The 13109-nt window shown below is 50.4% G+C and overlaps 2 protein-coding genes across 5 annotated transcripts; one reads left to right on the top strand and one right to left on the bottom strand.

The window, feature by feature from the left end:
- The first annotated feature begins 261 nt into the window (after positions 1-261).
- lyve1a (lymphatic vessel endothelial hyaluronic receptor 1a) lies at positions 262-3237 on the top strand. Its single transcript, XM_084682114.1, has 6 exons — positions 262-451; positions 927-1107; positions 1293-1432; positions 1940-2212; positions 2337-2415; positions 2497-3237. Exons 1-6 carry the CDS (start codon positions 358-360, stop codon positions 2693-2695), a joined length of 966 nt encoding a protein of 321 aa, XP_084538240.1. The 5' UTR covers positions 262-357; the 3' UTR covers positions 2696-3237.
- Positions 3232-11054, bottom strand: ampd3a (adenosine monophosphate deaminase 3a). Of its 4 annotated transcripts, none has more exons than XM_084682112.1 (15): positions 10892-11054; positions 8551-8773; positions 8100-8271; positions 7725-7890; positions 7334-7553; positions 7013-7142; positions 6725-6919; positions 6333-6464; positions 6031-6194; positions 5787-5913; positions 5544-5707; positions 4964-5084; positions 4489-4662; positions 4294-4404; positions 3232-4203 (listed from the first exon to the last, which is right to left on the bottom strand). In XM_084682112.1, exons 2-15 carry the CDS (start codon positions 8769-8771, stop codon positions 4027-4029), a joined length of 2274 nt encoding a protein of 757 aa, XP_084538238.1. In that variant the 5' UTR covers positions 8772-8773; positions 10892-11054; the 3' UTR covers positions 3232-4026. The 4 variants fall into 4 exon arrangements, 3 of the variants coding, with proteins under 3 accessions (XP_084538238.1, XP_084538239.1, XP_084538237.1); XM_084682113.1 differs by lacking the exon at positions 10892-11054 and adding an exon at positions 8928-9061; XM_084682111.1 differs by lacking the exon at positions 10892-11054 and having other exon boundaries at positions 8551-8914.
- Positions 11055-13109: the final 2055 nt, after the last annotated feature.

The raw sequence follows: 13109 nt of genomic DNA, 5'->3' as shown, positions 1-13109 counted from the left end.
GAAACACTGAAAAACATGACTGAAAGTGAAGACATAACCTTTTTGGTTATGAATGATGTTACCAGTATAAGCTTTGTCTTAATACCACGTTCTGTTAACTTGTTGGCTCTCCTGTCTTTTTCTTGGACCTGGTAGCTGTAGTATGTGACCTCTTTTGATGTAAGCCGTCCACTCTGCTTCCTCTTCCTGTTCCCTGCTGCCTGTTGGCCCGGTGACCACCTCATCCCATTGGTCGGTTGTTCGTCAGGGCATTCAGTCCACACCAGCCCAACCTTCTGGAAGGAATCACCTCTCTCTCAACCCACAAGTTCCCAGATACACAGAGGAACACTGGGACGCCCAGCTGAGCTCTAATAGATGATCACTATGATGAAGTTCTGGATCTTGTTTCTGCTGCTGATTCCAGCCCTGACCATCTCCAGGTTTAAGACTACTCCCAGAAGCTTAAAAGGTAAATTATTTGTATTCATTATCTGATATTTTCAAACGTGTTTCTCATGTGCATGAACATAAAAAAAACATATTTTCTATGTATGCCTGAGAATGATTATTAGTATTTTTGTATTATTGTTATTTTGTTACATGATTTTGTAAAATGTTGCTTGACATAATAGTATTATCCCATACACTACAGTATTATGTGAATGCATATTCTGTATTTAGATAATAAGATGATACAACTTTTTATAGAATGTATATACTGTATATACAGTATATTGGGATTATTACATACTATTCAAATATACAGTGAATAATGTTGCCTTTTATTTATTCATTAATGCATAGTTCTTAAATACTGAACCACCTAACTGTGTATGATCTATATTTTTGGTTTAAATGTAAAAAATGTTTAAAAACCTTTAGAATATGAAAACCAATACAATTCGTTTGCATTAAAAAAATGCCATAATATGTGTCCTCCTCAGTTTTTCCAGATGGTCACACAGTCGCAGGTGTGTTTCAAGTGAGCTACAAGACCACCCGCAACCAGGTGGTGTATGCCTTCAACGTGTCGGAGGCCAGAGAGCTGTGCCAGGTGCTGGGGGTGACCATGGCCTCCAAGGCCCAGGTGGAGGAGGCCCTCCGCCGGGGTCTGGAGACATGCAGGTGAGGTGGTCCCTGACCCCCCCCCCTCCAGAGGACAACTTTCACATACCGTCACATGACAGTCAGACTCGCAAACGGGGTTTTCATCCGTTCCTCATACAGAGAGCAACTGTTTTACTTAGCTGTGGTACTGTTCACTGGGGTAAGTTGTTCTCCTGCATGCTCTCCCTGTGGTTTGTCTTCAGGTTCGGGTGGATCGATGAGCATTTTGCTGTAGTCCCCCGTGTCACAGCAAGCGAAATTTGTGGAAAGAACCAGACAGGGGTGGTGACATGGAGAGCTCCTGTCCAAAAGCAATTTGATGTGTTCTGCTTTAACCAAACAGGTATGGGACATTTAGCTCTTCAATCGTTTATTGATGAAATTCCAGAAGGTCTTGCTGACTCACAAGAGCAGAGGACGTACAGGGCTTTCACTCTAGCACTGAACTGCCAGTTTTTTTTGGTGATGTTTCTGGCGTTTGGCCAGTACAGAGAATACCGTCATCCCCATACTCTCATATCCGCTTGTGCTTGTGAGGAGATTATCTGGAATTGTACGAACGTGAACGGAAGGGAAAAAAGGGAAATTCAATAAAACCTCTCACATCAACTTCCTGTGCAGTCGCTTGGAAAGGGGGGGGGGGGCTGTAGGGGGAGACGAGGGGGGGGGGGGGGCAGGAGGGGTAGAGGAGAGTAGCAAAGTTGTACAAACGAAGGGAACGGAACAAGTGTGGCCCACTGTCTCAGGGGCATCCCTTTCAGGATGCGAATGCACTGACCCAGTCGCATGAAATCTGTCATTTGAACATGTTTGACAAACTCGGCGACTTAAACACACGCCTCCTCCACAGAGTCACAATTGGAGGATGCGACCACTGATAGCCCCGTGGCCGTGAGCGAGCCCGGGGAGCGAGCGTCTCGTCCTCCTCTCTCAGAGGATGGACCCTCCATCTCAGACCCACGCCCTCCGTCTGTCATCCATCACGTCGTCCTGCCCCGGCATCCGTCCTCCCAGTCCACTCCCCGGTCTCGCCCCTCCACCTCTCCCCCCTCTCCACACAACCCGGCGGAGGAAGAGAATGAACTGCCTCAGTCCGTGAGCGCTGCTGCCTCTGGTGTTGGAGGTGTGGGATGTTCCACCAGTTCAGACGACACGTTCTGCTGCCTTTTGTGGTCACTGTTGTCAGTCGCTACCTAAACATTCAGAATAGAAAGTGCTAATTAGTACTTTTTGCTTTGTGTTAACAGCCATACCAAAAGCACTGATGATCAGCTCGACTTTTCTGCTTTTCCTTGCTGCGGCTGCCGTCCTCTGGTACTTCAAAATGTAATTGAGTTCACATTTAGTTGTAAAGAATGGCTGCCGGTCATCGTCAGTATCCCTCTGTTCATTTTGTTTCTTTTATAGAAAGAGGAGCTGGTTCTTGTGCTGGGGCGCGGAGCAGAAGACGGAGAGAGTGGAGGTGGAGGAGTGGACCCCCACCTGGAAGAAGGACCAGCCGGAGGGCCACAGTCAGCCTGAGGAGGGCGGTTGCAGAGACACAGCCGGCGACGTTAGCGTCAACAACAACATTGACTCCAAGACGGACACAGACACAGTGCCTTGATACGTTCAGGAGAATGGCTTCTCAGACACCAGATGTTTAACGTTTTACATTTACGCACGTTTTGTAACACAGGTATCGACCACAGCATGTTCTGTTAAAATGCGTTTGTTTGCATTTATTATGCATGAAAGGTTTTTGTTTCAGTCACGACCTGATACGTGTGGGCTCCAGAAAGATTTGAATTTGAAATTGAACTGAAAAGGCTTTCGGCCACTAGATGGTGATGTTACAGTTGTAAGGCAATCCAGAAGGGTGAAGTTGAGGACGGATTGTGTTTCAGTAGTTTAGGAATAATATATGCAGTAGGCCTGAATATTCTGCTATGCAGACTGCTAACTTGCTTTCTCATATAAACTCATTCAATTGGCTCACACTGTCAAAAAAGATCACGGTCATCCTTGTGACATGAATTATTGTAATTTTTTTTCAATACATTTGTACTGAGGTTGGGTTCCCCAGAATGACCTGTTGCTTGTTTTGTGTTTCTGGTTATTACATACTATTGTGCTATAATCTGTCAAATATAAGTAATAGAGTGAGAATTTTTACACCTTTATTGATGACAAATATGCTGAAAAGGGTCAGTCTATTGTAGCCTCGGGTCATACAGTAATGCGCAAAGAAGAAGAACAAGGAGAAGGCATGTTTGTACACGGAGTGTACTAGACTAAACTCACAATGTTTTTAGTGTCATGTCTTACAGCAACAACCAAAAACAAAACAACAGTGCATGAGAGTGAATTCTTGCACGATCATACAAATAGAAATAGATACATGATATATGGAGATTCAAACAGAACATTGCCCGTCTGTCAAGCCTGACTGTTACACGGTCTCTAGATGTTTCTGACTGCGCTCACTGTAGCCTCCGAACAGCCTCTGACGTCCCATCCAATCAGAGGAGAGACAGTGGAACCGGACCAGACTTCATTCATCGCTGCCAGAGCCGGGTTCCAGTCCCTCAGATAAACACTGTCAGGCTCTCTCAACAGCTGGGACCGCCCAGCAGAAGCCTGACAGTGAGGTGGACTTGCCGACAGACGGACAATGTTTCCTACCCCGTCTACCTCTTGGAGAAAAACCAAAACATTGCATAACAGAGCACAAATGTTCCCAGATGTACTGTAAGGACAGGACTTGGTTGACTAGAATAGCTTTTCTTGTGTTTTCTTTGGAACAACATACATGCAGTAAGACAAATGATATCCTTTGAAAGGGTGAGATTGTGTTTGTAATGATCCATCCGCGCGAGAAATATCATTCGGTGAATATCGACATCGGCTTCCATGCTTTGAGACACGGGCCGGTCGAGATGGAGGTCCATCTTGGGGTCAGACTGGCTGCATGCTGACTGCCTCGGACTTCACAGCGTCCACTAGGAAACTGAGCTCGTTGCACAGCGTCTCGTGGCGGTAGGCCATGCGGATCTGAGCCACGTTGGTCCGCCGGATGTCGTTCCCCTCAGGCCCGTCCTTCAGGTAGCTCGCACCCAGGAAGTGCTTCTTCTCCTGGTAACACCACACGACCGAGAGACTACATCACAGTATGATCATGATAGGGATGAGTAGGACGTGAAGTGTTTGACCGAGGCTGTGTACCTGGTGGGACAGGCCACTCTGCAGCACGCTGTTCCTGGCTATCTCACACACATCACAGGTGCTCAGCTTCCACAGCTGGGCTGCTATGGCATACTCCTCCATCAGCGCCTCCTACGGAGCACATGGAGACGTGCAGCTGGTTACCACCTCACACACAGACAGAGGGACACAGTTCAGACGGAGGGATGAGGGCACCTTGGTGTAGTGGAACTGCATGGGGTCGTCAGTGGAGAGGGAGACACACAGGCCCTTGTGCAGGAACTCTCGGAGGGGGTTCTTGGAGTACTCCAGGAAGAGGCTGTTGTTGCTGAGGGGAGACATGGCGATGGGCACCTGGGCCAGGTAGTACAGGTACTGCAGCACTGGACTCTGGGAGGGCATGAGTATGTGGTTACAAATAAAGTTGTATTTGAATAGCCTGTTTCACAAGACAACGTCACAGAGAGCTTCACATAGAACCGCACCTAAACCAACCGAAAACTGTCCATTGGTCTACGTAAACAATTTGTCACTTTGGATAAAAAATGTCTGGTAAATGAACACATTTAAATATACTGTTTTATAATCAATCTTCTGTACCAGTTTTAATGTCTCAGGCATCATGCTGGGAAGATCAGGAATGAGTTGAGGTCATTCGTGTCAGTCTGTGTTCTAATAGAGTGTCAAGTACCTTCTTCAGGTTGAGTCCATGAGAGATGTTGTCTGATGTGAGGAAGGCAGAGACCAGGTGTGTGATGGAACCAGCCTCGCCACAATGAGGACGGAACTGGAAGGTGCTCAGACCTCGCTCTCTGTCTCAGACACAGTGACAGGGTCACGATTCACATATTCATGCACTGCACACACACGTGCGCGCGCGCGCACACCCACATGCGCACACCCACACACAACATCTTCCTTGACCTTCAAGGAGTCTGCAGACCGAAATGCCAGTAACTCAAGTCTTCAGAATATTGTAATCCTATTCTACTGTATCTATCGCTGTCAAGGTATTTATAGATGTTCTGGTTCAGTGTTCACAACAGCATCAGTCCTGTAACTAGACACCTGCTCTCTTGGACTGGTCTTAGGTCATAATAAGGCATTCTCCAGAGTGTCTCAGAGATGATGTACAGAACAGATGCTGCACAACAATAGGTGTCCAAAACAGGCCAACTTGTCCACTGCTAAGACCAGCAGGGATTATGTCAAAACACACCTATCTGCTGATGATAGTGTTTGGAGATAGAGAGATGATATGTGGAACTCACTTCCTGAGATTGTTGAGCACCATGATGTTGGCGTACATGTGGAAGATGTAGTAGCTGTAGGGCGGGTTGTCGTCCGTGGTCCACTGCTCAGGTTTGGGGCTCTTGTAGGAGAACATGTGGTCACTGTGCTTGGACTCGTCATCCACGCTGTCGAAGCCCGTCACCTGGACCAACGAAAGAACAGGAATCAGGACACAAACGCCAGCAGATCTTCCTGCTCTGGATCAGAGAGAGCGGACTCACATATTTGAGGAAGACGTGGAGCTCTTTGTGTTTCTGCGGGTTGACCGTGGCCTCGAACAAAGGGAGGAATATGTTCTCCAGCATCTTGGCAAAGTTGGGGACCAACTTTCTGGACTTGAATATGTCACTGGAGGGCATAAATCACGAAAGGAATTTTAACGAGACTGAGTGGAGGAGCGTTGGTCATAAAACCACTTCAGTGGACACTTGTGTGTCTCCAGCTGGGACAGAGAGCAGCACTCACTAGATCCTCGGCACTTGGATGATCCACTGCAGGTTGGGCGAGTGCACTTTGTGCAGGATGAACCATTTGGCCAGGCTGTCCCACTCGTCCTGAGAGCGTCCGTAGATGGACAGGCGAGGCTCTGCATGCTGGTACTTGCTGTCCTCCAGGTCACGAGCCACTTCCTAAGCAGAGCAGGAAGCACAAGAGAAAAGTCGAGTGTATCGTGGCCGGCTCCTTCAGGGCTTAGGTGTGGTTACTGGCTGACAGACTGCTCGAACTGGGACATGCCTCTGAAGTGACGGTATAGCGTGAGAGAGTACCTTGATGATGCGGGCAAAGTACTCTCCGTGGATGAGGTTGTCTGTTTTCAGATAGATTTCCCTGAGTTCGCTCGCCCCCACCGGGTTGTACTTGGAGTTGAACTTGTCAAACCGATGGAACGTGTGTCTCCCCTGGAAAGGGAGGAGAATAATGCACATCACGGTGAAAGCGACATCACATCCCGGAGGGAGGGAGGGAGGGAGGGAGGGAGGGAGGGAGGGAGGGAGGGAGGGAGGGAGGGAGGGAGGGAGGGAGGGAGGGAGGGAGGGAGGGAGGGAGGGAGGGAGGGAGGGAGGGAGACCAGAGAGAGAGGGGGGGGGGAGAAAGAGAGAGAGAGAGAGAGAGAGAGAGAGAGAGAGAGAGAGAGAGAGAGAGAGAAAGAGGCTCTTACAGCGTGTACATCCAGGGAGTCCACGGTGAGGTCGTATGGGTCCATGTTGAGGTCGTGGAACACCTGTCTGAGGGTGAGCTTCCTCCCCGCCTTCTCCAGCACCACCCGCTCCGCCTCCGTCTTGTAGGTGGTCTGGATGAAGTTGAGCAGGTGCTTCTGGGACATGCAGGCCGCTGCGTGAATGTGAGTGTCCACCTGCAGGGGGGGGGGGGGGGGGGCAGAGCTGCACCCGTCAGGCCAGATCCTCTTCAAAGAGACCAAAAGCTCTGAACGTTGGGATGTACCGACCTTCCTGACGTTGTAGAAATCTCTGTGCGGCACGCTCTTTAGCTCCTTCAGCTCTGCCATCTCATTCAGCATCTCGTGCAGGTAGAACTTTGATCCCAGGAAGTTCAGCCGTCTGTGACAGTAAGTCTTCCTGCAGAACATGGTACACAGAAAGAGATTCAGACGTTAAAAAAAACATTTATAAAGAAAAAGAAAAAAGAAAGAAAAGAAAGAAAAGGCTTGATACTCTGGTAGATTCTATCATCAAGCATTCAGACAGGACTGTCACTTACAACTGAGCTCAGAGTAGAGGATTAAAAGTTGCCGCTGGTGGTCACTTACGTGGGCCCATCCACGATCATGGCCAGGACATGGCTGAGGTCGATGGAGAAGGTCTCCAAGTCTGGGTAGGGCAGGCTGCGAGGCCTGTTCTCACAGAGGGCCTCAGCGCTGTCGTACACGTACACGATCCCATCCTTCATCTTCAGCTCATAGCTCAGGTTTTCCGGGAGGTTCTCCATGCTGTAGGGGTCCTCACCCTCTCTGGGACAGTAGCACACATCTGTAACCACAGCAAGTCGGACATTACTTCTGGCAAGATAGACACCCAGGTTTTTTTCTTCAAGTGCCTTATGAAAGAGGGCTCGTCAGTCTTCGTAAGTTACTTCACTACAGGAAGTTGGAAACACGTGATTCCCTGCCGCTGGTTGATTTCCTGTGGGCGGTCCCGTACCTGGCCGCACCTCATCCTCCTCTCTCCACTTCTCGTTCTCGGCGTTGCGGAGGAACTGGGCGGTGGTTCGGCAGAAGCGGTGATAGGCCAGCCTGGAGTACTTCTCCCTGATGACCAGGGCTTTCAGCAAGCTCTTGGCTGCTTGCTCATAGTCCTCCACTGTGATCTAGGGAGAGACCAAACTCATCACTCTCCAGGCTACAGTTACAGATATAGATCCTCTGGCAGACACCTGGGAGCTGGAAATCAGGCCAAAACACTTCCACTGCCCTCGCATGAGAAGCACTGACTCAGCACTCACAGCCTTAGGCCCGTGTATCTCATGCTGCGGGACATTAGAAGGGTGTCGTGGTGGCATGTGTCCTGAATACTCACCCCGGCACAGTAGTCCCCACTAATGGTGACCCTCTGGTACTCGGGGCAGCTCTCTGGGAGGGAGGAGCAGGTGGAGGAGGGAGAGAGGAAGGGGGTCGCCACCGCCCGCGTCCACTCAGCACTCACAGGGATCTGCATGGACTGAGAGCGGATCATCTTCAGGCTCTTCTTCCTAGGACGGAAATCAGACCCGGCAAAGTATCAGCACTTGACAGGAGACTGTTTGTACGTGTTATAAAAGCTCCGAGACCCAAATATATGGAGTCCCCGCGTCTACGTTATCGTTCATGACCTAAAAGGAACAAGGATGATGCATCTCGTGTTGTGAAATGTGCTCTCAAGCCCCCTCGAACCCCCCCCCCCCCCGCTCCCCCCGCCCCCCTCCCCAAGAAAAAGATGATCTGTATCATCTCACGTCCTGTGTGTTCAGAGGCTGTCTCAGACTCCACACCTCTTGGTACTCTCCTCGGACTGCTGCTCAGCCAGCTCCTTCAGCAGCTCCCTCTCCTGGGCCTGGTGCAGGCTGATGGGGCAGTCCTCGGGCACGGTGAACATAGACAGGGCATCCTTGGTGTCCTCCTCCTTCAGGGCCGAGGCGTACACCTTCTCAGCCAGCAGGCGCACCTCCTCGTCCACCTCGCTCAAGGTGATCTTGGGGAACTGCCTCGGCATGTCTGCGCGGGAACAGAAAGCGTTCAGAGCACCCGTTCCTTCATCGACACCGCTGCCGAAACAAGCCATTGAGACTGACACAGCCCTTTTTACTCGTCTCTTGCCTGCAGTCAGCTATTCTGCTTTATGGACACTGTAAATAAAGAAACTAATCACCTTCGTATTCGTGACAGCAGTTGTTGTGCTTTATACTTTACTGCCCATATCAACGCTCAGGACTAAAATAGCACGTAGAGAGCTATCTGTGTTTCCATGGCCTAACTCTCCTGGCTGTTTGTGTGAGAGCCACCAGGGCGTGAAGTTCACCCCTCCTCTGTCCCATGTAGCCACGCGTCCCTCTCTCTGCAGATCAAGTGTCGGAATTGAAGGGGGTCTTTGTTTATTCCCCGTCGGTGACATGGAACCCAATCTGCCCCAGAACGAGGTCAGCGGTGAGATTCTGGGGCCTGGATGGGAAGGCCCTGGTGTCATCGCTGACTGGCGGCTGCCAATGTTCCATTCTGCCAAGGCCTTCTAGGAGGCCTGCCATTCATGACACGACTCCGGGACACTGTAAATCCCCCCCCCCCCCCGCCCCCTCCTGGTCAACAGCTGTGTGTGTGTTGATTCTGCTCCACTCTCTCCACACACACAGAGACAACTGAGCACTTTATAACACGGGGGGGGGGGGGGGCTGTCTGATAGGCTCTCTGCAAACAGAGCAGCATTGATCCAGAGATGGATTTGTCATGAATAATTTATCGGCGCAGCGGAATACAATGAGTCAGCTGACTGCATTTGCCTAACTCTCCAGATCATTAAAGTGCACACACGCACGCAACCCAAACACCATTTTGTTGTGCTGATTCATTGGTTGTGAATCCCTGTCACAGACAATATCACCCAGCCCACCCACATTTAGGACCACCTTGCTCATCTCTCTGGCACGGGCTGAACTATCATGCAGTCCCTCGATCAGTACAGTCAGCTGTGGTTTAGTCCACAGAACCCCCCACCTTTAGCCATCCGGGTGGCTCCTGCAGTCTTTTCCCCTGCTGACCTGCAGCTCATCTTTACTCCCCAGGCTGCAGCCCTCATCCATCCCCCCCCCCCCCGTCCTCCTCTCAGGCTTACCTTCGGGGCTGCTCACAGCCATGGTCTCCTCTCCCCCTTTTCTCAGTCACGGCTTTAGCTACACGCTACACAACTCTGTACACTGGCTGGGTGGTGGCTAGCTGGCTGGCTGACTGACTGTCTGTGAGGCTGGTTGTGCTGAGTGTCTATGTAACTGGCTGGCTGGCTGGCTGGCTAGACGTCTGGCTGTTCTGTGGGGCAGATCCAGTCGTCCTCTGAGCTCGGGGTGGCACGCGGCCGTGGTTTTGTTTTCTTGAGTGTGGCCTTCTCTCTATTTTAGGAGGCCGATGGCACCATGTCGACAGAGCCACTAATCCTGGGGATATGTCACAGCTGGCTGTCAACAAAGACAGAGTCCCCAGAGAAGCCGTCGCTGGCATCGGCGCAAACACGCGCACACACACACACACACCTCTCGCTCTTCTTGCCACCTCTGAGACTAATCACCAGCATGCAGCCGGTGCGGGCAGTTTACACAAATGATGGTAAACATCACCCAGGTTGATGGACTGCTGCCAGCCACCCATGCATCAATGTCCTACCTCGGCGTCATGGAAACAAACAGCAAGAATGAACTGTGTGGCCTGGGTTCAGAGGTAGACAGTGGTGATACAGATGAATATAGCCAATACTATAATCCTGCTGTTGGCCTAGCTCTTGCATCGTACATGACTCATCAGGCAGGTGATAACCCTGAGAAAGAGACCGCTTTACTTTCAACCTCTACAGTTATCCTACCGGCTGACAACAAAGAAACAGTGACACCCAATCCATGACCCTCTGGATTACATTGAGCACACACCACCACGGAAAGGACAAGCCCTGAACAGGAGGATTGAAACTGTCAAAGAACCTGAGTCAGTACTCTGGCTGATATGTCGACTGTTTACAGTCAACAGTCCTGCCAGAGTTTCTATCTAAACCCCAAAGTCCCAATGCAGACACATCCATTCACAATGCATACTGTAGAGCGCGAAACACGGTACGCTGCCGAAGGCGTTCCCTACCTGTTCCAGGTGCTGTGTCGACGTCCTGGCGCCCAGATATGAGGAGAGGTTTGAGCTCCGTGTGTCTCTCTGTCCGAGCTCGCCCTTTCTCTCACAGGGAACAAGCAGCTCTGATTACCGTCCTCACCCAGTCACTGGAGATCCGGCTGTGACGCACACATCTACCTGTCTCTCTGCTCCCAGTCGGAGGCACCGCACACACACGCGCTCACGCGCATACCCGGGTCGACACATTCCCACACACAGACATACTTGGGTCAAAGGCACGACGGTCTGGGGCTATTTTTACGTGCCATGTTGAGGTTGACTGTTCAAATTATTTATGAATCCCACGCTAAGGGCAGCCAGGCCTCTGGGATCTGGGGTATTGTATGGTCTGTGCTCTGCTCCAGCTGGATTCGGATGGACACGACGCTTGTCCCGCATCCCAGCTGACTCACGGCCTATTGATCTGGACATCTGGGCGAGGGAGCATTACATCAGACCGACGAGGGATTTTCTGCTGCTGTGCTATTAAAAGGCATTATGGGAGATTAATGTGGGCATCGCTCCACCGATGAGCCTAATGGTGTTCTCTCTTGCACTGATGTGCTTTTAATAGGGGAGTGGGGAATGTGTGAAACTGTTGCTTAGGGGATTTATCTTGTACTCTCTCGGCTCTCTCATAAGCCAACCTGCTGTCTCGGAACCCGGGTTCCCAGAATATCAGCTGTACCGGAGTGGCAGTTGCTAATAAGAATAATAATAGTGAAATATGTTTACAGAAAAAGATATCCGTATTGCTCTGTTGAAGAGTAAGGCAATCGGAAAAATCGGAAAAAGTGGGAGACTGAGAAAAAGAGAGAGTTGGCAGAAGGAGAGAGAGAAAGGGTGGTAAAGAAAGGTCTTACCCTTGCCCTGGCATGGACTGGACTTCTGCTTTGTTGGAGGGCTGTCTTCCTCACTCATCTTTCGGAGCGTGTGGGCCTTGAGGGTGGACAAGAGGACAGCAGAGCAAATGAAAACTCTGCAGTCGTGTTTGGACGCAAAACCCCTTTTCCTGTAGCCGTGGTGTGTCTAGAACAACCACAGGATCGTTTCACGACTGATAGAATTCCCCCTGAACTGGACAGATGGGCTCTTGATGAACACAAACGACATACTGCGCAAGTCATTCATCATGTTTATTTGGAGCCTTTGCCATGACAAGATGTCGGAAAATCAGTCAGACCGACTAAAAGCCGGCTGGCAAATTCCACATGTAAGATATCATCAACAGAGACAGGAAACCAACTGTATCATTTCACGTTACTTTGGTGTGTTTTTTGAATGCTGAATCTCACTCACCTTGTCTCCCTATGTCTCTCTGTGTTCTCCCTGGGTCCCAGTCCCACGCTCCAGTCAGTGTGGGGATGTGAGCAGTGGGGACGTCTTCCTCAGGGTAAAGCCTCAGTGCATATCCAACTGCTGTGGTGGTCAGGAGATAGCTCACTGCCTTCCAGCGCTGCAGACGACCATCCTTAACCCTGTCACTGCCGCTGGCCGAGGAACCACGGTTGGTAGAAGGCAACCACCCTTCCAGCTCTGTCAGGATGCTCACATGGTTCCAGGTGCTGAACTGGATGATGTTGAAGACATGCTGTTCTTTTCTGCTGGTGTGGTTTGTGAGTGCATCCACTTCACTTCAGGTCCCTGTACACGTAATAAACAACGAAAAACAATCCGTCTGAAACTGGGACTTGTTGAACATTTATAATGTGTATCTTCACACGACAAGCACACTATTTGGTATCATGTTACGGTTTTGTTTTGGTTTGGCCAGCTGTTCATGTATGCGCTCTTTCTGCAGGAGAGAGAGATCGCCCCCTTGTGGACACTAACATGCATAGGCTGCCACGGAGAAGCATGAGTATGTCATATAGTAGATGAAAGTAATACAACCACCATGCATGTCGAGCCAGATACAGTTTCTATACATCCTATCACAGCACTTTCCCCAGGCAGCGCCAGCAGGAAAGCAGGATGAGTGGGACATTACCGTAGCACAGTGTGAGACTCCCCAGGCACCCTGAGAGGAAGTCATTCACACCTTCCCGTTCAGCCCAGGAGCCCCAGAGAGACCGGCTTCACCTAGGAGCATGTCGTCTCCCCCGCACTGATCCTCCCATAGACCAGCTTAGGTCATCAGGACAGGCTGGAGCTGGATGAGACTGTGGTCTCTCTTGTGGACTGGTTTTAC

Source organism: Hypomesus nipponensis, chromosome 19 (genome assembly GCF_054491055.1).
Source record: "Hypomesus nipponensis isolate SF chromosome 19, ASM5449105v1, whole genome shotgun sequence".
In the NCBI taxonomy this organism is placed as follows: domain Eukaryota; kingdom Metazoa; phylum Chordata; class Actinopteri; order Osmeriformes; family Osmeridae; genus Hypomesus; species Hypomesus nipponensis.
This window is presented reverse-complemented; position numbering and strand designations above follow the sequence as displayed.

Coding starts and splice junctions, on each gene's coding strand:
- ampd3a (XM_084682111.1), bottom strand. CDS start 8,840: ATGGCTTGTTTCGGCAGCGGTGTCGATGAAGGAACGGGTGCTCTGAAC. Junction 6,465..6,724: donor ACTCCCTGGATGTACACGCT/GTAAGAGCCTCT, acceptor CTCCCTTTCCAG/GGGAGACACACGTTCCATCG. Junction 5,914..6,030: donor ATCCAAGTGCCGAGGATCTA/GTGAGTGCTGCT, acceptor TATGCCCTCCAG/TGACATATTCAAGTCCAGAA.
- lyve1a (XM_084682114.1), top strand. CDS start 358: ATGATCACTATGATGAAGTTCTGGATCTTGTTTCTGCTGCTGATTCCA. Junction 452..926: donor TACTCCCAGAAGCTTAAAAG/GTAAATTATTTG, acceptor TGTCCTCCTCAG/TTTTTCCAGATGGTCACACA. Junction 1,108..1,292: donor CGGGGTCTGGAGACATGCAG/GTGAGGTGGTCC, acceptor GTTTGTCTTCAG/GTTCGGGTGGATCGATGAGC.